We start from the raw sequence: 20157 nt of genomic DNA, 5'->3' as shown, positions 1-20157 counted from the left end.
ATATATATATATATAAAAGATTGACTTGACATTATAAATCTGAGGAGACACAGTATCGTCAATTTATTTTAATGTGTTTTACATTTGTGCGTTACATTTCAGAGAAAAGTCCCAGAATTAAATCCATGGTCTATTTTTGGTAGCGTAGATCGGGAAAATATGGTGATACCTCGTTTACCTTTAATAATACAATATAAAGCCTTTGAATCCTTGAATCATTTGAGTCAAAGACTCTCGACCAATCACAGAACAGACTTCCGTAATGGGCGGGGCTTCGTTGGGGGTTTGAGGTCATTCAGACCCTCACTGATTCACTCTATCGGCGTGAGTTGGAGTGGGCTGCTGTTAGCTCCTGTCGCCCGCAGCTCAGTACACCGCAGACGGTTCTTTCGGTGGGGGAAGTCCGTGAATGTGACGCGGCAGGCTAAAGACTGGCTTTCCCTCGGTTATTCAGCACCACGACTGCGCCACACTTGAGGCACGGAGGCTATCCGTGGCTAGCTCGCTACCGACTGGATCAAGGTGTTGATAGTAGCTAGCCTCGCAGCTAATTAACCGTCCTGCCGGAGCGTCGTCACCGTGCTTTCCTGACGGCAAGTCGACACATACGCAGCCGTTCGTCCGTGCTCTTTGCGCCGCCGGCGGCATCTTGACGAGAGCAGACCAGAGCACGGTGCTCCGTAATTTAGCGGCGCCTGCGTTGATTTAGTTGACACCATCACACCCATCTCCCCCAACCCCTTCACCTCCTGCCCCTCCTCCCTCCACCCGAAACACTGGACATCCACAAGCGGCCGGGGAGCGGCGAACTGCCGGCGAAGCTGGGGGTGCTCTCGTTACCCGAGGCGCACGGAGTCGTAGCGGCTTCAGACAAGCACAGCCGTGGGGAGCTACCGACGAGTATGGACGGGCTGGCGGTGGAAGTTCGCGGCTCGAATGGGGCCTTCTATAAGGTAACCTGGCTCCGGTGTAGCTTATTGCTCCGCCACAAACAAACTTTTTAGTCTTTCCAATAACTTAACATGTTGTTCGATGAACCATAACGCTGGCAAACCCATCACGCCATCACTTGGTCGATATTAACCCGAGCCGAGTGGGTTTTGTCAGACGAGGATGCTTTGGCGTCCCGGCACGATTGGTCATTGTGGGGTAGGCAGCTAGCATGAGCTAGGCGCAGCTAGCTTGAGCTAGTTGCAATTCTCATCATGCTTTTCAACGTGGTTTCTGCCCACTTCCGAAACTGGTCAACAACGACCTCCCACTACGTGTGCCTATGTCTTTCAAAAGTGGAATTTCATGTTATATGTTTCAACGGTGATGGTGGAGCATGTATGAGGTGATGCTACATTTCAAGCTAACGAAATGAAACAAGCTTTCAGTTTCAATTCTGCCACACGATTAATACACATGGCTGTGGTCACGTGTTTTGATTTGGCTACAGAAGCTTTCTGAGTGGAAACACAATTGGACACCTTCATGCCATGCGGGAGGTCCTTTTAAAACATGTTTGCTAAGTGATTTAGAATCTTTTTGGAGACAAGAATAGTGTTGATTGTGGAGTCATAACTGTGAAGACTTAACTGAGTTCTCAGTTCTCTAGCACCTCTGCGTTGTTGGGTGTTCTGCAGGCCTGAGCCTAAATTTACTCTCCTTCTGCAGCCTCACCTGTCATTGGCATTTACCGAGTGACAGCTTGGCCCTGGTGAGAGTTTGTGGCTGAAGAATCAGTTTTTGATGTCACAATTACATTTCTGTTAATATGTCATCTAGATATATTTTCTTACAAGTCAGACAATAAACGAACACGCCTCCACATAATTGCTGTCGAGCAGCTGTCCCATTTGTTGATTTACAGTCTTGATCACCACGTGTACTGACCATGTGACCGCTGACTTGGAGGACGAGGTGTCATCCTGGCATAGCCCACCTTTTGAGTCCGGTGTATCTTGAAAGTAGTCAATCTGACACGTACACCTGTCGGGTAATGAATGTATATATGTTTTAACCTTGTCACTCTTTCCAGACTGTCAGTAAATGGCAAGTAATTTGTCTCCGGAAGTGATCAACGCGCATTTTCCAGCAGGTGAATCCATGACTTTCCAACATGGACGCCGCTTATGTCCCTTTTAGGGAACAATGAGAGGCACGCCACAGCCACACCTACCACTTTGCTTCTGTCTCGCCTTGCTCAGCATGCAGGAGTGTGTGCTGAGGTTTTTCCACCACAAACGTAACTCTCATGTCACAATGGCAGTTTCTGTGCCCAGTGTCGACGTGCAATCCCACGAAGAGAGTTCGTTGTTTGGCGCGTGACATTTACACGCTGACAGAAATCACAGCCAGGGAGGTTGTGTCACTGCTATGTCTTGACTTTCTAAAAAAAACAAAAAAACAAAACGCCCACCCTTGCTCTTATTCTTACAAGTGAAATGTTTTATACATAGAATGACAACATCACCATATATCTTTTTGCAAATGTCAATAAAAATACACTCCATCTGTTTTTCCCTCTCTTAGGGATACATCAAGGATGTCCACGATGACTCGCTCACCATTGTCTTTGAAAACAAGTAAGTTTGAATCTCTGGAGTGTGTGTTGTGATTGAGTTACCACTACTGGTTCTTTACGCACCCACTACAAAATGTTCCTCTTGGGCACCTGTGCTTGGAATGCAGCTGTCCATACACATCTCTAACAGCCCTTAAGCCACCACCTCCCGTTCCCTTAGTGGTTGCCTTCAGTCTTTGCCCCTCCCGCGTCACCAACATCCTACCAGCGCACACCCCGGACCCTTTTTATCTACTTGGCTCAGAGTGCAGCGCAGCGCAGGGTGCCCCTAAAAATAGTGGCTCGCCCAAGGTATGCAGGGTTGGCAAGAGGGGCATGGCAGGCCTGTGCTGTTTTTGGGACGCACCCCTCCCTCTGTCGAGCCCTCCTTTACTTTCTCTGAGAGCATGCTAGGGCGGCCCAGGCTTGAATGAAACACGTGGCAGTTGTTGCTTATTTCTTCAGGAATTATGCCTTGAAGTAATGAGACATAGCTCAGTCTCCTTCAAGGCCAGGCAGTTTACAATCCAATTTCATGTAAAAGTGATTATCCAGTAAAGATTGCTCACGGTGTAGTTGCACGTCTTTGAACTTGGCTCAGTATTTTTATTTTATTTTTTATTTTTGATAAGACTTGTTATGGAGCCTGGATGAAAATGTGTGGATTGGTGTTTTATTTGTATTTTTGTCTGACCAAAGCTGGCAGCCAGAGCGACAGTTACCCTTCAGCGACGTGCGGTTGCCACCTCCAGCCGACTACAACAAGGAAATTGGGGAAGGCGAGGAGGTGGAGGTAAGTCCTCTACCGCCTCAAGTCTGTGCCGTTCAAGTTTTTTTCCTCTTGCGTCGTCAACATTTGATAAACATTCACAAATGGATGTGATGTCATTAGTTAATATTTTTCACTCTTCACAGGTTTACTCCCGAGCTAATGAACAGGAGCCATGTGGCTGGTGGCTGGCCCGGGTCCGAATGATGAAAGGCGAGGTAAAGCAAGCGAACATTGCCTTTTTATTAAAAATATAAACCCACTAATTCTTTAGCATCTTCATCTTATTTTGAATGTCTGCACAATGTTTATGCTTTTTGTTTTATTTATTTATTTATTTATTTATTTATTTATTTATTTATTTATTTATTAATTATCTCTTAAGTAGGGATGGGCAAATACGATACCAGGTCAGGTCTATACCAGGTACCGGGCCAATGGGCATTTCTAATTTTAATGCAATGCAAATGCTTCCTTTACACAGAGTGTAAACAAAAGGCAGGTTGTTATCGTAGTCAAATGACATTTTATTACATTTTGACATCAAAATAATCCTCACAAATCAAATTAGAAGGATCCAAAGGCCAATGCTGTTCAATGAGCGGAGAGCTTCCTTTCACAGAGTTGACCGCCATTTTGACTTGTGACTTGCTTGTCCATACCAGACATTCATAACAGGCAGAAACCAGACGTTACTTTAAGGTATCGGGGCCAATGCCAGGCCTTATTTCAAGGTACCAGCGCTCATGTTGCCACTGGTGGCCGTTTTACGATCAGGAACTGGACATTAATTTCATGGAATTAAAATGATGGGGATTTTATGCATTAAAAGTGCTTGTGCTATCGGTGACTACTCGAGTTGCGTACTCATACTGGTATATGGGAGAAAAGTGGTATCGATCATCCCTCATCTTAAGATGATTAACTCATTAACATATCCCGATTCCCTATTGTAGAATTTTCACTTGAAACTGGTTACTGGTTTAAGTGTCATCAATAATGCAAAATGTGATTAATTTTTTTAGTTTTACGTGATTGAATATGCGGCATGTGACGCCACCTACAACGAGATTGTCACAGCCGAACGCATCAGGCCCCTCAACCCCAACAGCCCTTCCTCGCGAACTTCCTTCCACAAAGTTACCATCCCTGTACCAGAGGACCTGAGGGACATGTAAGTGTCTTTCGCTGCTTTTTTTTTTTTTTTTTTTTTTTGCCGGAAGGGTTGCTGATGTCTTATCAGTCCTCTCGTTCTTTTGTCATCAACAGCTGCGCAGGTGAAAACATCCATAAAGACTTTAGAAAAGCTATCGGCGCCAACTGCATCTTCTTCAGTGCCCAAACACATGAGCTCATAGTACTGGTTAGTATTTGGACCACGTGCTAATGTTAGCCTCATGCCCTTTGTACATTGTGACTATTCTAATTAGCTTAAACCCAAGCTGTATATTGTCACATATAGTGGATACAACGCACACACCTTGAAAATCTGTAATCCTTTTGTCTGCAGTCTACAAATGAAACCACGGTAAAGCGCGCCACCCTTCTCAGCGACATGCATTTCCGCAGCATCCGTACAAAGCTTATGCTAATGTCCCGTAACGAAGAAGCCACAAAACATTTGGAGGTAAATGATAACCTGAAGACTTGCTCTCTGCGCGAGTTGTCCACCATTTTGTTTATTTCTTCCAACCTCTCTCTTTCAGACAAGTAAACAGTTAGCGTCAGCATACCAGGAGGAGGTTCGTGTCCGAGAGGACCTGATGGGTCTTGCCATAGGCTCTCACGGGGCAAACATCCAGCAGGCCCGCAAAGTACCCGGTGTCACAGCTATCGAGCTGGAAGAAGAGAGTTGTACCTTCAGGATATATGGAGAGGTACGCTTATGCTTCGTTTTACGGTCAATATTGCTTTTCAGAGTTGCAGTTTGGCTTTTTATAAAACGTTCGTGTTGTTTTGGCAGACTCCAGAGGCAGTAAAGCAGGCAAGGGAGTATCTTGAATTTAAAGAAGACTACTTTCAGGTACCCAGGAACCTTGTAGGTGAGTGAGAGCACATTCCCATAGGAGCTCGTATCCCCGGCGGCATCTTCGTCATCGCCACACCCGACGACCCCTGATCTCATCTCTTGCGCAGGCAAAGTCATCGGCAAGAACGGTAAAGTCATACAGGAGATCGTGGACAAGTCGGGCGTGGTCCGCGTCAGGATCGAGGGAGACAACGACAAAAAGCTTCCCCGGGAGGAGGTAGGCAGGCAGGGGGCAGGCAGGGACGACACTGCCGGCAGCAAAGAGGTGAATGGACCGTTGCGCTCGTTCCCCCGTCACCGTCATGCCCCTGTCGACTTTGGAAATAACAAATGTCTTATGTGCAACAGGGTAGAGATGTTCCATGTGCTTTCTGCTTTGAATCTGGCAATGTTTTCAATTTATGTTGGCTATTGGCACTTGGCTGTGAGCTCATTTTTGTAGATTACTCATGATTCTCACTGATCTGTAACTAATACCTCAGTTTACAGTTGTTCATGTTTTGTTCCAAATGTCCCTGTGTATTTTTTTTATGTTATTTACATCATCGGGAAAAAGACACACACTTAGTGCTTCTCTTTGTCTTCCCTTTTGCTCTCGATCAGGGCTTGGTTCCCTTCGTGTTTGTGGGTACAAAGGAGAACATCAGCAATGCTCAGGCGCTACTGGAGTACCACGTGTCTTACCTTCAGGTGAGTGACTGCCCTCTACTGGTGATTTTAATCTGCAGTCTGTGGGGGTTGGCTTTTTTTTTTTTAAGTTGGATGGTAGGGGGATTTGTGGACTGTGTGATTTTATATAGTATCACTGGTTTTACTACCCCTCAAACACCAAACCTGCTGAGTGCGCCACGTTTTGCCCTTACCTCATGTGATTTTATAAATAGCCCTTCTCTCAGGGATTGGGTGACCGGCATGCTGAGAGTTTAGATTACACCTATCTGGACCCTCAGCATCCAAAATTAGTAGCTGACCCCACTCCCAAGCCCCACTTTGTGCCTCATTCCCTTCACAGCCCCCTCATCCACCTCTCTGAAGGTACAGCTGTCGTTGGCAGGCAGCTGTCATCGTAGACATATACCAGACGCCACGTTGCCTCCGTCCGCCCACTACTTCAATGAATCGGAGTGGCAGCCATATTGCAGCAGTCATGACCGTCCTGTCATCCATAGTACTAACGTTTACATTTTTGTTTTACCGGTGCCAGTACCATACCGTGAATTTTAGCCATCAAAAATGACAGAATACCATAATTTGACAATTCCGGTACTTGTTTGGCAAAAGCGCTCCAGCTAGCTATCCAACTCTCTTAAACTGTATCTAAATTTATAGGCTAGGTCCTCCGAAGGACCATTCACAGACTTCGAAGGCTCCTCCTCATGTACCTCTGGGAACCACATAAACGGTGGTGGCCAATTTGGACAGGCCTTCGGTTAAATTGAGATCAGCTGCATGTGTGTCCGTTAGGAGCGGAAATGTAAATGCATAATCTGTCATATACAGGAGTCTTTGCGAATGGCCAATGTCAGGCGGGAGAGGGACTTTCCTGAACGTACTGCCATGCTATTTGGCATTCACGAACGTGTCAGCATAGAAGAAGAGTGGCGCAATGTATGCTGAAAAAGTGTGCTCCGAAACAGCCTTTGACCACGGCTCGCCTCCATGGAAACGAAGCCCAGATTTGAAGGCTTATATATGTGGTCTATGACACGACATTAAGATTGTTTAGAAAATCTCTACAAAGCAGTGGGGAGAATACTGTCTTCTCACAAACGGGCACCTCAACTGACCTTTTTACCGATTCACATTTCCAGGAAGTGGAGCAGCTGCGCCTCGAGCGTCTCCAAATTGACGAGCAGCTCCGCCAGATTGGGGTTGGCTACCGCACGGCTCAGAATCGAACCGGGCCTGCTGGAGGAGAACGAGAGAAAGGCTACCTGACCGACGAGAGCAGCAACTCTCTCCACAATAATCGCACCTATGGGGGTCGCGGAAGGGGACGCAGGGCCTCCAACAGCATGTACTCTGGATATGGTATGGGTGGAAGGGGAGAAAAAAAAAAAAAAAAAAGCATGGCTTCAGTCAATCTTCTTTTTTGGTGCCCTGGCTCCATGAGGCGGAAGTAAACAGCACTATTTCTCTGCAGGCACAAACTCTGAGCTATCCAATGCCTCAGAGTCAGAGGATGTAAACGAGCGCGACCAGCGGCCCCGCGGTATCGGTGGAGAGGAGCGAAGCTCCAGACGGGGCGGTCGAGGTCGGGGCTCCAACACCGGACGAGGACGTGGTGGGCCAGGGTCCAAACCCTCCAACTCAATCAGCTCAGGTTAGCCAAGAGCAACGGTTGGCTGCAAAGTAGTGTTAATTATGTCAACAAAAACTAAACAAAAATAATTTAGTGAACACATTTTTCATCGGACTAAACCTAGACTAGAATAGACTAAAACCCTCATTAACTCATTGAATCCCAGCCATTTTCATTGAAGAAACCCCCTTTTGACAGATTTTGCAAAGCCTACAGAATATTGTTCTATTGCTATCAAAACATGGAACCTACAAAAAGAAAGATTAGTCTCTTCTTTCATCAGGGAAAAAAAAGTGTATTTGTGTCTGTTTCCATTTTGAAGCCATTAGCATTAGAATATAGCTAAGTTTCACATTCCTGGTGAAAACACTGACAAACAGAGCTTGTTGCAGCATGTCCCTGGCTGATCTCTGATTCACTGATGCCACCTACTGGCCATGTTTTTAATAACTACAATTGTTTTAAGCCACCTCTTCATGTCAGAAGCTGCATCAAAGCCTTCTGTATACTCTGACACAAAAGAAAACGTGTAAACACATTTTTGGGAGTGAATGACAAAGTATTAAACGTTTTTGCGCGTTTTGGGGCTTGAATAAGTTGATAAATAACTGGGACTAAATCAGTCTGTATTTTCATCAACTAATGAAGACGAGATGAAAATGTACTAATAAAAACTGGACTAAATTTAAAAAATGGAGAATAAAATTAACACGACTGCAAAGTCTGTTTCAAATGTGGATTGTGCATAAACGCAACTTCTGTGCTTTGGCATCTCCAGTGCTGAGGGACCCCGACAGTAATCCTTACTCCCTGCTGGACGGTGAAGGAGAGCTGGCCGACACGGACGTCAGCGAAGGCACGGGCGGAGAGCGCCGGAGACGCTCCCGTCGCCGCCGCAACGACCAGGAGCCCAGCGTGATGGATGCTGCGACCGAGTCCGACAGCCAGGCCGGGCCCAGTGAGAACGGGCTGGGTGAGAAACTTTACAAGCCTTCTGTCAAGCCCACAGAGACTTCAAGTCCAAAAACTATGTATTTGTATGTCCTCGTCGGACGTTTAGATGAAGAGGCTCGACCCCAGCGCCGTAACCGAAGCCGCCGACGTCGCAACCGTGGCAGCCGCCTCGAGGGAGGCTCAGTTAGCCGTGAACGGCAGCCAACTGATAGTGGTGAGCTAACGTTTTTTCACTTTTTCAGTACATGCGCAATTTGTTCTAAGCTATTATTTTCATGATTTAGTGACCGTCGCTGATTACATATCCCGTCCCGAGTCCCAGAGCAGACAGAACCTTCCCTTGAAGGAAAACCACACTGGTCCCGAGTCCAAGGTACAGGCAGATGAGTTTTATGAAATAGCGTATGAAAGGATTATTCAACCATACTCAGCCTGGTATCTTTTTTTTTTTTCCTTCTTCTTCTTTTTCCTCCACACAGGAGAACGGGACCAGCAGCAAAACGGACGAGCAAACGCCTTCTAAGCGTTCACCCAGCAAAGGCATGACACCAGCCAGTGAGACTGTAACGTTGGTCAATGGCGTCTCCTAATGAGTCCGCCTCACCCCTCGCGAACCCAAGTCTCGAGCAAGACTCCATGGCAAAATGTCCCTGCTTGCATTAACGTAAACCTTAAACAGATGAGTGAAAAGTACCTGACAAAATTCCTGAATCCATACTATGAGAGTGGAAAAAAAAACAAAAACCGACGCATCTACTTAAAAAAACACACGGTGTATGCTATATCCTATCTATCAGTACTTAGTGCTTATTTAAAAAAAAAAAAAAAAAAAAAAAAAAAGCTTGCCAAAAAAAGATCTGGTGGATATGACTTGAGTTTTAAGGAAAACACTGAGACACAACAACAAGGACTAGATTTTCTTGTCTCTCTTACGTTGGTTTCCTTCATTGTTTATCACTGGTTTGGACTCTAACAGCGTTGAAGTTCAGGCGTGAGAGATGTAAACTGTGGCGAGTGACACAAGCAGATAGTCCAATGCGTCGCAGTGTTCATACTTGGAGGCTGAAATATTGATAGACATTGTGCCTTGAATTTGAAGAAGAAAAAAATTATTATTTTTTTTTCATCGTGAGAGACGGTGTTGTGTTTTTTTTTAATTTGGTTGCAAGGAGAGATCTGACAGAGGGCTAGTCACGAGTGAGGAAGATGCAGTACAAGGGGAAGTGGCTGGGGGGGGCGGCACAAGTTAGGTGCCGAACGACATGATTTCAAGGCACTTTCCTCATTCCAAATAGAACGGACAACATGGCGGTTCCGAGCGTAGAAACTGGTGGGCTGAAAATGTAACACAGCTGGACCTTTTCGCATTGTAAGGCATCCTTAATTATCAACAACTGGGGTTTGAGGTGACGCGTCACCCCATCACCTGTTTTGACGTTCCAAGTGGTGACTGGGACGCCTTTCTAAACGTGACAAACTGCAAACTTCAACAGTAGACTAAAAGAGAAATAGCGCTAGCTTCCAGCCACAATCTCGACAAACAGCGGCCCGTAGCTTTGGGCGCACACGTGGGGCGACCACCTTCTTGGGTGTATGTGCTGCCGTTGGGGGGGGGGGGACTAAGAACTGTGGGATTGGGACAGCGTCAAATGTGATGAGAGCCACATATGCGAACACACAACAAACCAGGCGCGAGAACAGGCGATTTCCCGCCTGGCACAAAAGCAGAGGGCCGCAACACAAGGTGTCTGTTTTGGGTTGGCGAGTGGAGTGAGAGGGGGGACCCCTCAGCGGCTCTCTGCTCATGTTAATGTTGTCAAGGTTACCGCATTTTTTTTTTTTTTTTTTTTTTTGCTATTTCCACATCTTAGAAAACTGAAATAAAAAATGGAAATGAAATGAACCCCTAATCTGGAGATGAACTTTTGATTTCTCTGTCTTGTGGGTTTGCAGTCTATTTTTCTAACTTGCATGACACTTAGGCTAACCATTAGTAGGTGGCGCCTGTCCTGTGCATGAAGAGAGAGGGTGTTGTAAATCTGACTTACAAAGCCATTGGTTTCATCCAATAGAATTGCTGCTAATGTGCACACTGAATGTCCGAATAGAGCGAGAGAAGGGCAGTTGTTGGTTCCTTGGCTCGCAACTTCCACAGTCTCCCGTCCAGCATTCGCCGGGCAACATTTGGGCATAAAAAGCAAGCATCCACATGACCAAAGGTTTTAAGAGGCAGATGAACGGGAGCGGGGTTGAATCGAGACGACTCCAATGCTGCTTGTTAGACATAACTGCTCACCTGTGTGTTCTGTTTTTAAGAGTGTGAGAGAGCACTTGTAACTTACTGTTTCAGTTGCATGTGTGCGAGTTCGTGTAGATTTATACCTCATTGTGTGAGTACTGTATTCCCTCATGTATCTGTAACCCTCACGTCCTGTTGAAAGACTGCTGGCTGCACTTTGTGCGCGCGTGTGCTGTTTGTACAGTTCACTTCTCTTGTCAGATTTTTGTCTCTACATTCGTGTACTGATGGCAATAAAGGACTTTTCATTATTTGCTATATAACTTTGGCAAGCGCCCTTTCTTCCTCGGCCTGGGGTTTTAATTAATGTAGCAATTAATGATTTTAATCCGCATGAAAGACAATGATCATGTGTGGCATGTGTAGGCAAGACATTTCAATTTTCAACGCTTAATTTCTGTAAATCATAGGTGTTTATATTTTCAAATGATCACTTGTGCGTTGCTAGGAAATTGTTTTCTAAATCGTAATTACGAATGTCATCTCTGAAGATTAATAAAGAACATTTAAGACGTTCGCAAATAATTTAAAGACGTCCAACAACAAAGGGTCAAGGCCGTTGACGTGCAAACGTGAGACGTGTCTTAACTGTGATTACGTTATGAGAAATTATGCGTTTAACATTATCGCAGGCGTATAAGTTTTGTACATTAAGGCTTTGCAAGTCATCTTTGAAATTATATGGGTCGGAATAATGTGTAGCGCTGCAGTACAACTGTCATTTATTGCTAACGTGCTATGCTGTCTGTAAAATCGGAAATGACGCAAGTCCAAGGTGACAAACTGCTTGACCAATCGCGTACGAGAAACTTTAAGCAACAGTTTGACCTGCCAATAGGATTTAAGAATTTCATTCCTTCGCCGGTGTGCGCCATTGAGTTACGTACAGCAGTTTCGACTCGGTGGTAACGCGGGCTGTCGAAGGCGACTGGAAAGTACGGTTGTTTTGTTTTTAATCGTTTTGCACGTCGTTTGCGTTTAAAGTATATAATATCCCAACCCGCTTAATTTAACAGGAGTAAATCCTGTAGAGTAAATTAGTGTTTAGCCACATATCACGCCAGTGTCGCGTGATGCTAATGTTAGCTGGCTAATAGCAACCGTTGATAGCATGCTAATCAGGAAGTGGCGACATATTAGCCTCTTTGTGTGAAGTGGATTGTTTTGCAGGCAGTTATATGTAAACGCTCGGTTTGGATATTTAAGATGCTTATTCTATTGCCTATTGGTATGCAACGTGTATTTTTCGAGGTCGAGGTTCACCTTTATCGTCTTTACCACGTGTAGGGCCAAACCTCGATGCAACAATGGTGAAGCTGTTCATCGGAAACCTGACCGAGGAGACCGGGAGGGACGAAATCGAAGCTCTGTTCACACCGTACGGCACAGTCACAGAATGTGCCAAGTACAAAAATTACGCCTTTGTCCACATGGATGACCGCAAGGCAGCCACGAAAGCCATCCGCGAGCTCAATCTCTTTCAACTAAACGGCAGGCCTATGAACGTGGAGCCCAGCCGATCGAACAACCAAGGCCCGGTGAAGATCCATATCGCCAATGTGGAAAGGGGCTATGAGAAAGAGCTGAGGGAGCTGTTCGAAGAATATGGCACAGTGTCAGAGTGCGCTATTGTTAAGAATTTTGCGTTTGTTCACATGATCAACTCTGACGAAGCCATGGATGCCATCAAGGGTCTGGATAACACAAGGTTTCAAGGTAAGGTAATTCGATTCTGCAACGAAAATGTATTTTAATTCATAGAAATAGGTTTTCCCTCGAAGAGAGGGCCGGATGAAGCTGGGGTGAAAATGAATGACTCAAACTCCACGTGGCCGGTGACACCTAGTGGTCAGTAGCAGTTATAGCTAAAGATTTTACATGATGGTAACAGGTTTGAACACGTTAAAGTTTAATACAGTGAAACATTGCAGCACGAAACCCCATTCACGATCCAAATGGGATGCCTCACTGTTAACGTTTTCTCTCCTCCAGGACAAAACATCCATGTTCAGCTGTCGAAAAGCAAGCCCGCCTGGGCTTCGGGAGAGGAGGAATATGGCCCACCACCTCCTGGCCGAGGAGGCTTTTTCCCCCCTCATCCTCCGCATCCTCCCCGCTTCCACCCCGAGCCTCCCTACGGGGGTCGCATGTCCACTTACCCGCCTCCACCTCCGCCGCCGCCTCCTCCCAGGCGACCAATGTATCCTGAGCGCAACTACGGCGAGCGCGAAGGCTACGGCGGCGGCGGTGGCGTGGTGGATTATTATGAGAAATTCCGCGCCCGTCCTTACGGCGCCCCGGGTTACGAAGATAGGCGCCCCGGGGCCATCCCGCCGCCCCCACCGCCACCCCTGCCTTCAGCGATGCCAAGAGAACGCGTCGGGATGGGCTCCCACGAAGGCTACGACCGACGGCCTATCCCCCATCCCCCGGCGCCCTACATGCCCCGAGACCGCAGTCCCATTCGGAGAGCCCCCCACCCTCCTCCCCCGCCCACTCCGGCGGCCGGGAACGGGTACTCCTACGAGCGCACCCGCTTCACCCCACAGATGAAACCTCAGCCGTATGCGCCGCCGTACGCCAGGAACAACTATGCACAAAGCGGTCCCATTCCTGCGCCGCCGCAGCCCAGCTACGGTGGCTATCAGGCCCACGGAGTTTAACACGGAGGTGAGTACGGATCCTTGACTTCACAAGTTCCTCTGAGCAAAATGGGGGTTTATGTGAGAATCAACCGAACCAAACTAGCAGATAAGACTCGTATGAAGTAGAATGGCGCTTTAGGCCGTCAAAATCTCCTTCAGATCTAATCGAGCCATCCATTCAGTGCTAGCGAGCGTAAAACTATGCTGTCATTAAAAAAAACAAGCCGTCTTGCGTGAAACCCCTTCCTTGACGTGTTGATATGCTCTCTCTCTCCAGGTTTAGAATATGTCAAGAACGCCGTCTGCTGATGCGCATGGTGCTATACGCCCCCCCCGCTCCCGCACGTCTTTGGTGGATTGCGTTGCGTTCGCCGGAGACTTACAGGAAGATACTCGATTGCGGACAGCGACGTTCTTATATATAAAAAAAAAAAAAAAAAATCATGCGATTCCTTGTTGCATACACGTATATATGAGTTGTTCAATGCCTTTTCTGTTGCTCTGTGTTACTCTTCAAATTCTTCGTGTTTGGGTTTCAGTGCTTAGTTCGGTGTGACGCATTACAACACTGATTTTCAGTTATCTAGAATTACGTCATTAATAGCATTCACTAAAATGTTATAGTCAATCTTTGTAAACAAGTATTGTAGCCTTTTGTGTAGACTGATTTTGGTTTCCCAAAAAGAAAAAAAAGGCGTCGGAGTGTTTATACACATGCGCTTGTGTGGCGTTGTATAAAATAGTGGATTACTTGTACGCATGTAAAATCAAAATTTTTAGTTTTCTCTTTATGCTTTGTCCGTGTGTTTTTGTTTTCTCTCGCTGATAGAGCAACGTTGTGTATGGTTCTAGTTAATTGCCTTTTTTTTTTTCACCCCTTCCCTCTCGTTTGAAGGATTTTTAATAAACAGATGAACGAACGTGACAAGTTTTAACTGTCAAGTCATTGCTCGTCGCAAGCAGAGATCTTAATCGCTGCGTGGAGATGCTTTCACTATCTTCACCGGTTTTGAAGCTCGACAGTGGGTAGGTGTGGTCAGCCCCAGTGCTGAGAAATGACATTTTTGTTCCAACTCAATTCTGATCGCACGCTATCCAAACTCCCTGCTTTGGCGCTTTATAAAATAAGCATGCGATTAGAAGAGGCTCTTTTATGACGTTTAGGCGTCTATTAAATATGCTGAAATTTATAGCCAATTAGCCTATTTTAAGTAGTCCTCTTCACATGGCCAGTCAGGTCTTTCAATTACTTAGTAATTCATCGATGAAGCAGTCTATGAATTTGTGTCCTGGTGTTGTCAGTCTTTGCTCTTTTTAGGTTGTTAGATTCGCCCAGAGTCCTCAAGCTCATGGTAGGTGCTACTTGAATGATGAGCCACACATGGCGGAGAGAGATCAGTTTCAGTTTAGTCCCAACTCTACTGTTTGCTCTTTATTTTCTTGGTGGTGGTAAGCTGTTAGAAAAATGGCCGTTTCCTTTTTGTCTGCAGGCCTGTCTACTGCCGGGAGCCCATTCAGATTGTGTTTTTCGAGGGACGTGCACTGAAAGAAACCTGGGGACCCGATGACCTCGCAATTGAAGCTCATGGAGAGAGAATTATTTTTTTTTTTTGTCATGTGAGACGTTCTTCACTCAGGGACACCAACACTACACATTTCAAGTTCATTCATAGGTTTTGCCACAGCGATGTGCCCTTTTTATGAGGAAATATCCACTTGACTTTTTTTATGTACTTTATTTTTTTATAGACAAGTGTCTGTGCTTTACCTACAAGGTGAAATACTTGACCATGAAGTAGTATTCATCCTGGAATAACTTGGATCTTTCAAATTAGACACGTGTATTTTATTGGATCGCTTGGCGGTTGATGGACAATGTTCACATTTTAAGCTTTGATAAGATGTTTTTTTTTATGACTGCTCTTTGTCCTCTGTGTAGATAAAGATATTAAATTCAATGCCGGTGGTGTGTTTTTCTTTCTTCTTTTTATTTTTATTTTCTTTTTTTTAATGCAGGATTGGAATGGCAGACGAGTAATGAGTTGTCAAAACATGAACATACATGAGTAATACAAAGCATTTTTTGTTTGTAAAAATTAATACTGATGAAGTGATTTAAAAAAAAAAAAAAAAAAAATGAATCTACGGCATATCAGAAACTCCAAAAGATGGGGGGTTGTCAAGTGAGGTGGACATGAGCGTCTCATCATTCTCCAGAGGGACCTGAACTTTTGGTTGGCATGATACCAAATGTGCACCCGTGTCCATGACCGGCAAAGTAGTGGGCTCGCATGTGCACGTTTCCCTGGAAGGAGGCACAGGTAGCATCTCCAGCACCACCTCAAAGCTCTGCTTGGCCTCACCGGCCTCCCTGATGATCAACATCTCGTACTCGCCGAACCGGACCAGGGCCTTACTCGGGAGATCCGCCCTTTCCAAGAAGTCCAGCACTGTGCCGTTCACAGACACTTTGACCGTCTGAGACAAGTTCTGGATGCTGAACAGCATCTCGCGGGCCTCGGGTACGCGGTAAGCTTGAAGGGTCAGCTGTTTGCGAGACACTCGAGAGTCAACCAGGGCGAAGGTACAAGACTGGGCGTCCCGTCCCAAGCGGAGAGACTCATCTGCCAGACATTTGATTCTGTTGCCCAGTGGAAGAAGACTGTAAAGACCTTTGCAACTCTGCTGTGGGTGGTAGAACCTGATGCGGAGACATGTCAGGAGGTCCTCTTCTGTCTCCATTGTCTGGGACACATCCATTGTGAAGAAATCTGAGGAAAGAGACAAGCAAAGAATCATAAAACATGTGTAGGCTACTTTGCGTGTGTTTCTCTTACCTTATGTTTGTACTTATGTGTCGAAGTGTCTACAGGGTGGTGACGAGAAGCAGGAAATCTGCTACACAGTAAACTTTTATTTTGTTCCTCCTTTTTAAGGGGAGGTTGCAGTTCCTCCACATGTCGTCACCCTCACGAGACGGGAGGGGGAATGGGTGGGGGTGGTATGGGGTGTCATGCGTTCAAAACGAAACATTCCAAGCCGATTTGTGGATGAAAAACAAATCACGCAAAACCTACACTGAGGGTGACTGCAACCAGGTTTTTGTTAGTAATATATTTCGAAAGTAGAATTGAAAAGAGGTTTAAGTGGGCCTTTTAATTTTAACTTCTTCCGTTTATAACAGGATTAAAAGGTATGCGAACCCAGAATAAAAAAAAAACGGAAAGTCCGTGATGGCGCAAATATGTTGAAAGGAAGTAACAGTTTACATTAATCCACCGATAAAGCGTGCATCCATTTTTTTCTACATCAGATACCTTGATTTAAAATACACATGACATGACCAAGATAAACGACACTAACCTATTTAAAACTTAAATATTGATTGTAATAGTTTACATTGAGTAACGCATTTCCATCATCCAAACAATAGGGGGCAGTGTAAGTAGGATAATTCAGCAAGAAGCGGAAGTGGGGCTGTCATTCTTCGAGGCCGTCGGATGCTACTCCAAACAAAAGGTAGGCGAGGATACTTACTCTTATATTTTAAAAAGTACGTTGCTTGCAATGGTTTTTGCATTTATCTTTTTTTTTAATCAAACAAAAGGGGCTTTTAGTTTGTGTTCCGGTTGGTCGTACGTGATTTGTTTCTTAAAAGACACGGCACAATTTGCACATTAGCCGAAGTTATCAGTTTCGGCTAGCGTGAGAGTGGCTTGCTATTTCTAAAATAAATAAAAACAAATACATGAATGATTCAAAAATTACTCAACTGTTGCACTACAAGTCGCATAGATTGTGTAAACAATCGCGATGTGAATGACAGAAATTTCCCATTATATAGTGTGGATATTGATGTAAAAAATTGCGCCGGGTTGAATGAATGGCAGCCATTTTGCGGAGACAAAGGGCCCATTTACCACCATTTACCACCGCCATTCATAGAAAATGATCCGACGCCTCTTAAAAGTGTTCATGTTGTCCACTGGCACACACAAGCTGCATACATAGCACGATTTTTTTCATTTGTTTTAAATTTTGAAACAGATCATTTAACATGGTGAAGATTTTTGTGGGGAACCTTCCCCAAGAGGCAACCGAGGAGGAAATCCAGGCCCTCTTCACTGAGCACGGCACAGTCACGGAATGTTCCATCGTCAAAAACTTCGCTTTCGTCCACATGGACGACCGCAGGGCTGCGACGAAAGCCATCAAGGCCCTACACCTCCACAAACTCCACGGCTCGGCGATCAACGTTGAGGCCAGCCACGGGAAGAACTATGGCGCGGTCAAGCTGCATGTGGCCAATGTGGAAAGGGGAATGGATGAAGAGCTCCGTGCATTGTTCGAAGAGTACGGCAGGGTCACGGAATGCGCCATTATCAAGAATTTTGCTTTTGTGCATATGTCTAATTCTGATGAGGCCATGGATGCCATCGAGGGAATCGACAATACTGAATTTCAAGGTAAGCGCTCCACACGGCGTGTCTGTGTCACAGTGATCGTGAACCTGTGTTTAACACTTTCTCCCTCTGTTGCATCCAGGTAAACGCATCCACGTGCAGATTTCCAAAAGTCGTCCACGTGACGACCAGGAGGAGTACCCTCCTCCCCCAGACGGTGGCTTTTGGCCCCCGCCTTTCCCAGGGAACAGGCCTGAGCCCCCCCCACCTGGCTTCATGAGAGGTCGCCCCATGGGCCCAGGGTACCCGGCCCCTCCTTTGCCACCCCCTCCCCCCAGGCGCGCTGTGTACCCTGAGCGTCCTTACGAGGGCGATCGAAGCGGTTACGGCGTGGTCGATTACTACGAAAAGTACAGGGCCCGTCCTTACGGCATGGGTCCGGGCGGTCCGCCGCCGCCGCCACCTCCGCCGCCTCCTCCCCCACCCGGCGTTGCGCGAGACCGTCTCATGAACCCGCCGCTCGACCCGTACGAGCGTCGGCCGCCTCCGCCCCCTCCTCCGTCGGCGTACTATGCCCGTGATCGCAGCCCTCACCGCAGAGCGCCAAACGAGGCCGGCCCTCCAAACGGTAACGGCTACGCCTACGAGCGCTCCCGTATCGCTCCCGTTACCCGGGTCCCGCCGTACGGAATTCCTCGACCCAGGGACCCCTATGCACCGCGACTGCCACCTCCACCGCCGCAGCCTGCACGCTACGCTTATTAAGCGAGGCCCCAGCATTTGAAGTTAAGGTGAGGATAGTCGGGAATATAAAAGCCGGAATGTAAACGTGTACTTGGTCCCCACGCGATGTAGATGCAGAAAGAGCCGCATGTGGAGGGCGTAAACTAAACTAAACAAAACTAAACTCTTGGAATGAGTTGCTCTTGTCCGTGTGTCCGGTTTAAACGTCACGACGAAGCCACACGTTTCCGGATCGTATGTGCGGAAGTGAAGCCAAAGCACACGACGCTTCGGGCTCCGTGCCAACAACACCCTTCACTCTTATTTGCTCTTTTTCAGGATCGTCGTTCGCCTTCGTCGCCTCTCGTCACCATCGGATGCTCGTGACGCTTTCCACTTCCTGTCTGCGGCGGAGCGCGTTAATGTTCCCCTGCAATGCAAAGGAACTGAAATGTCGACGTCCTCGTCTTGTTCTTATTGTTTTTTTGGTCCAGTATTTACACAAATCCCTCCTTGTTTCATTGTGATGTAGTCATTATAATCTCTGCAGTCAAAAGCGTTTTTTAAAATTAGCTTCTAATTTGTGACTTTTAGATAGTCAGCAGGTCGTAGTCAAACCTGTGAGTGTAAATGTCGACGCAGCTTGGTCTTCTTAAACGCGGAGCAGCACGATGCGCTCGAGAAAAACAACGCTGTTGACGCGAGTTCTGAAAACTGAACGTGCTTAAACCGCTGCTCGGGGCGCTCTTGTATCAACATACCCTGTCTAGAAAGGACTTCTTTGTGCAGTCTTGTAAACTAAACCCAGTGGGGGAGAAAAAAACACCACTTGTAGCCCTTTAAAAATGTGCTAATCTCGACGAACCATGTCCTTATAAAAATGCCGTACGAGCTCTGTTGTCATAAACAAACTAAAAATAGTCAAACACAAGGCCTCACCTCCCTTTGTAGCTCCTGCGCAGCCCAGTCACTGACCTCTGAGTTTGGGGAGGGCACGGACAAAATGAAAACCTCCAAAATCAACAGGTAAGTCGAAGGGGGATCCACATCTTCTGAGAGTTCAAACCATTACAAGTATTTGTATTGTTTTCATACTGTTTCTAGTGGAGGACCCCAGTATTTAGATATACATGACAGTTAAGAAGTATCTGTTGTAATCATTTTTGAATTTGCTTGGGCTCACTTTTAAACTACAATGGATTAGTCACTCATTTTCATTTAGGAAATGTTTCATTCATAGGAAAAATGCTGTGTAGTATGACCTGCATGAATAAAGTTTTTTACGAAAAATATGTTAAATACTTGTCTTTTGTCATTGTCCCACAAATAATTACCATTAATGCATTTTTATGCATGAACAGCATAGTTTAGATTCCTCATTTACATACTGTAGTGTGTACTAATACATTTAAATGAAAATATTGTGCCATAAATACTTTGATTGTAGATGCTATTTTCTTGTTAGCAATTATTTTTAATGAATGT

The 20157-nt window shown here is 46.0% G+C and overlaps 4 protein-coding genes across 9 annotated transcripts; 3 read left to right on the top strand and 1 right to left on the bottom strand.

Moving 5' to 3' along the window:
- The first annotated feature begins 288 nt into the window (after positions 1–288).
- Positions 289–11164, top strand: fxr2 (FMR1 autosomal homolog 2). Of its 2 annotated transcripts, none has more exons than XM_077500100.1 (17): positions 289–953; positions 2518–2570; positions 3248–3341; positions 3464–3535; positions 4343–4491; positions 4587–4680; positions 4828–4944; positions 5024–5194; positions 5281–5359; positions 5454–5563; positions 5950–6036; positions 7158–7377; positions 7490–7669; positions 8427–8621; positions 8709–8816; positions 8887–8975; positions 9082–11164. In XM_077500100.1, the coding sequence occupies exons 1-17, from the start codon at positions 903–905 to the stop codon at positions 9190–9192; spliced, it is 1980 nt and encodes a 659-aa protein (XP_077356226.1). In that variant the 5' UTR covers positions 289–902; the 3' UTR covers positions 9193–11164. The 2 variants fall into 2 exon arrangements, with proteins under 2 accessions (XP_077356226.1, XP_077356224.1); XM_077500098.1 differs by having other exon boundaries at positions 291–953; positions 5454–5611.
- A 366-nt stretch (positions 11165–11530) lies between these two features.
- On the top strand, positions 11531–15504 carry LOC144004001 (RNA-binding protein 4.1-like). Of its 5 annotated transcripts, none has more exons than XR_013279159.1 (5): positions 11531–11676; positions 12189–12617; positions 12894–13571; positions 13824–14898; positions 15037–15504. XR_013279159.1 is itself a non-coding variant. In XM_077500844.1 (4 exons), exons 1-3 carry the CDS (start codon positions 11640–11642, stop codon positions 13562–13564), a joined length of 1137 nt encoding a protein of 378 aa, XP_077356970.1. In that variant the 5' UTR covers positions 11531–11639; the 3' UTR covers positions 13565–13571; positions 15037–15504. The 5 variants fall into 5 exon arrangements, 3 of the variants coding, with proteins under 3 accessions (XP_077356970.1, XP_077356969.1, XP_077356971.1); XR_013279158.1 differs by having other exon boundaries at positions 13824–14950; XM_077500844.1 differs by lacking the exon at positions 13824–14898.
- Positions 15505–15523: 19 nt separating this feature from the next.
- On the bottom strand, positions 15524–16551 carry tifa (TRAF interacting protein with forkhead associated domain). Its single transcript, XM_077500851.1, has 2 exons — positions 16384–16551; positions 15524–16317 (listed from the first exon to the last, which is right to left on the bottom strand). The coding sequence occupies exon 2, from the start codon at positions 16304–16306 to the stop codon at positions 15689–15691; it is 618 nt and encodes a 205-aa protein (XP_077356977.1). The 5' UTR covers positions 16307–16317; positions 16384–16551; the 3' UTR covers positions 15524–15688.
- A 380-nt stretch (positions 16552–16931) lies between these two features.
- LOC144004004 (RNA-binding protein 4.1-like) lies at positions 16932–19964 on the top strand. Its single transcript, XM_077500849.1, has 4 exons — positions 16932–17065; positions 17594–18012; positions 18092–18740; positions 19012–19964. The coding sequence occupies exons 2-3, from the start codon at positions 17604–17606 to the stop codon at positions 18712–18714; spliced, it is 1032 nt and encodes a 343-aa protein (XP_077356975.1). The 5' UTR covers positions 16932–17065; positions 17594–17603; the 3' UTR covers positions 18715–18740; positions 19012–19964.
- Positions 19965–20157: the final 193 nt, after the last annotated feature.

Source organism: Festucalex cinctus, chromosome 16 (assembly GCF_051991245.1).
Source record: "Festucalex cinctus isolate MCC-2025b chromosome 16, RoL_Fcin_1.0, whole genome shotgun sequence".
Taxonomy (NCBI): Eukaryota; Metazoa; Chordata; class Actinopteri; order Syngnathiformes; family Syngnathidae; genus Festucalex; species Festucalex cinctus.
This window is presented reverse-complemented; position numbering and strand designations above follow the sequence as displayed.

What these genes read in the sequence shown, in the direction of transcription:
- tifa (XM_077500851.1), bottom strand. Translation starts at nt 16,306, where the DNA reads ATGGATGTGTCCCAGACAATGGAGACAGAAGAGGACCTCCTGACATGT.
- LOC144004004 (XM_077500849.1), top strand. Translation starts at nt 17,604, where the DNA reads ATGGTGAAGATTTTTGTGGGGAACCTTCCCCAAGAGGCAACCGAGGAG. An exon ending in CGACAATACTGAATTTCAAG is followed by an intron (nt 18,013 to 18,091) that starts GTAAGCGCTCCA and finishes TGTTGCATCCAG; the next exon opens with GTAAACGCATCCACGTGCAG.
- fxr2 (XM_077500098.1), top strand. Translation starts at nt 903, where the DNA reads ATGGACGGGCTGGCGGTGGAAGTTCGCGGCTCGAATGGGGCCTTCTAT. An exon ending in CGAATGGGGCCTTCTATAAG is followed by an intron (nt 954 to 2,517) that starts GTAACCTGGCTC and finishes TCCCTCTCTTAG; the next exon opens with GGATACATCAAGGATGTCCA. An exon ending in ACACTGCCGGCAGCAAAGAG is followed by an intron (nt 5,612 to 5,949) that starts GTGAATGGACCG and finishes GCTCTCGATCAG; the next exon opens with GGCTTGGTTCCCTTCGTGTT.
- LOC144004001 (XM_077500844.1), top strand. Translation starts at nt 11,640, where the DNA reads ATGCTGTCTGTAAAATCGGAAATGACGCAAGTCCAAG. An exon ending in GGAAATGACGCAAGTCCAAG is followed by an intron (nt 11,677 to 12,188) that starts GTGACAAACTGC and finishes TACCACGTGTAG; the next exon opens with GGCCAAACCTCGATGCAACA. An exon ending in GGATAACACAAGGTTTCAAG is followed by an intron (nt 12,618 to 12,893) that starts GTAAGGTAATTC and finishes TCTCTCCTCCAG; the next exon opens with GACAAAACATCCATGTTCAG.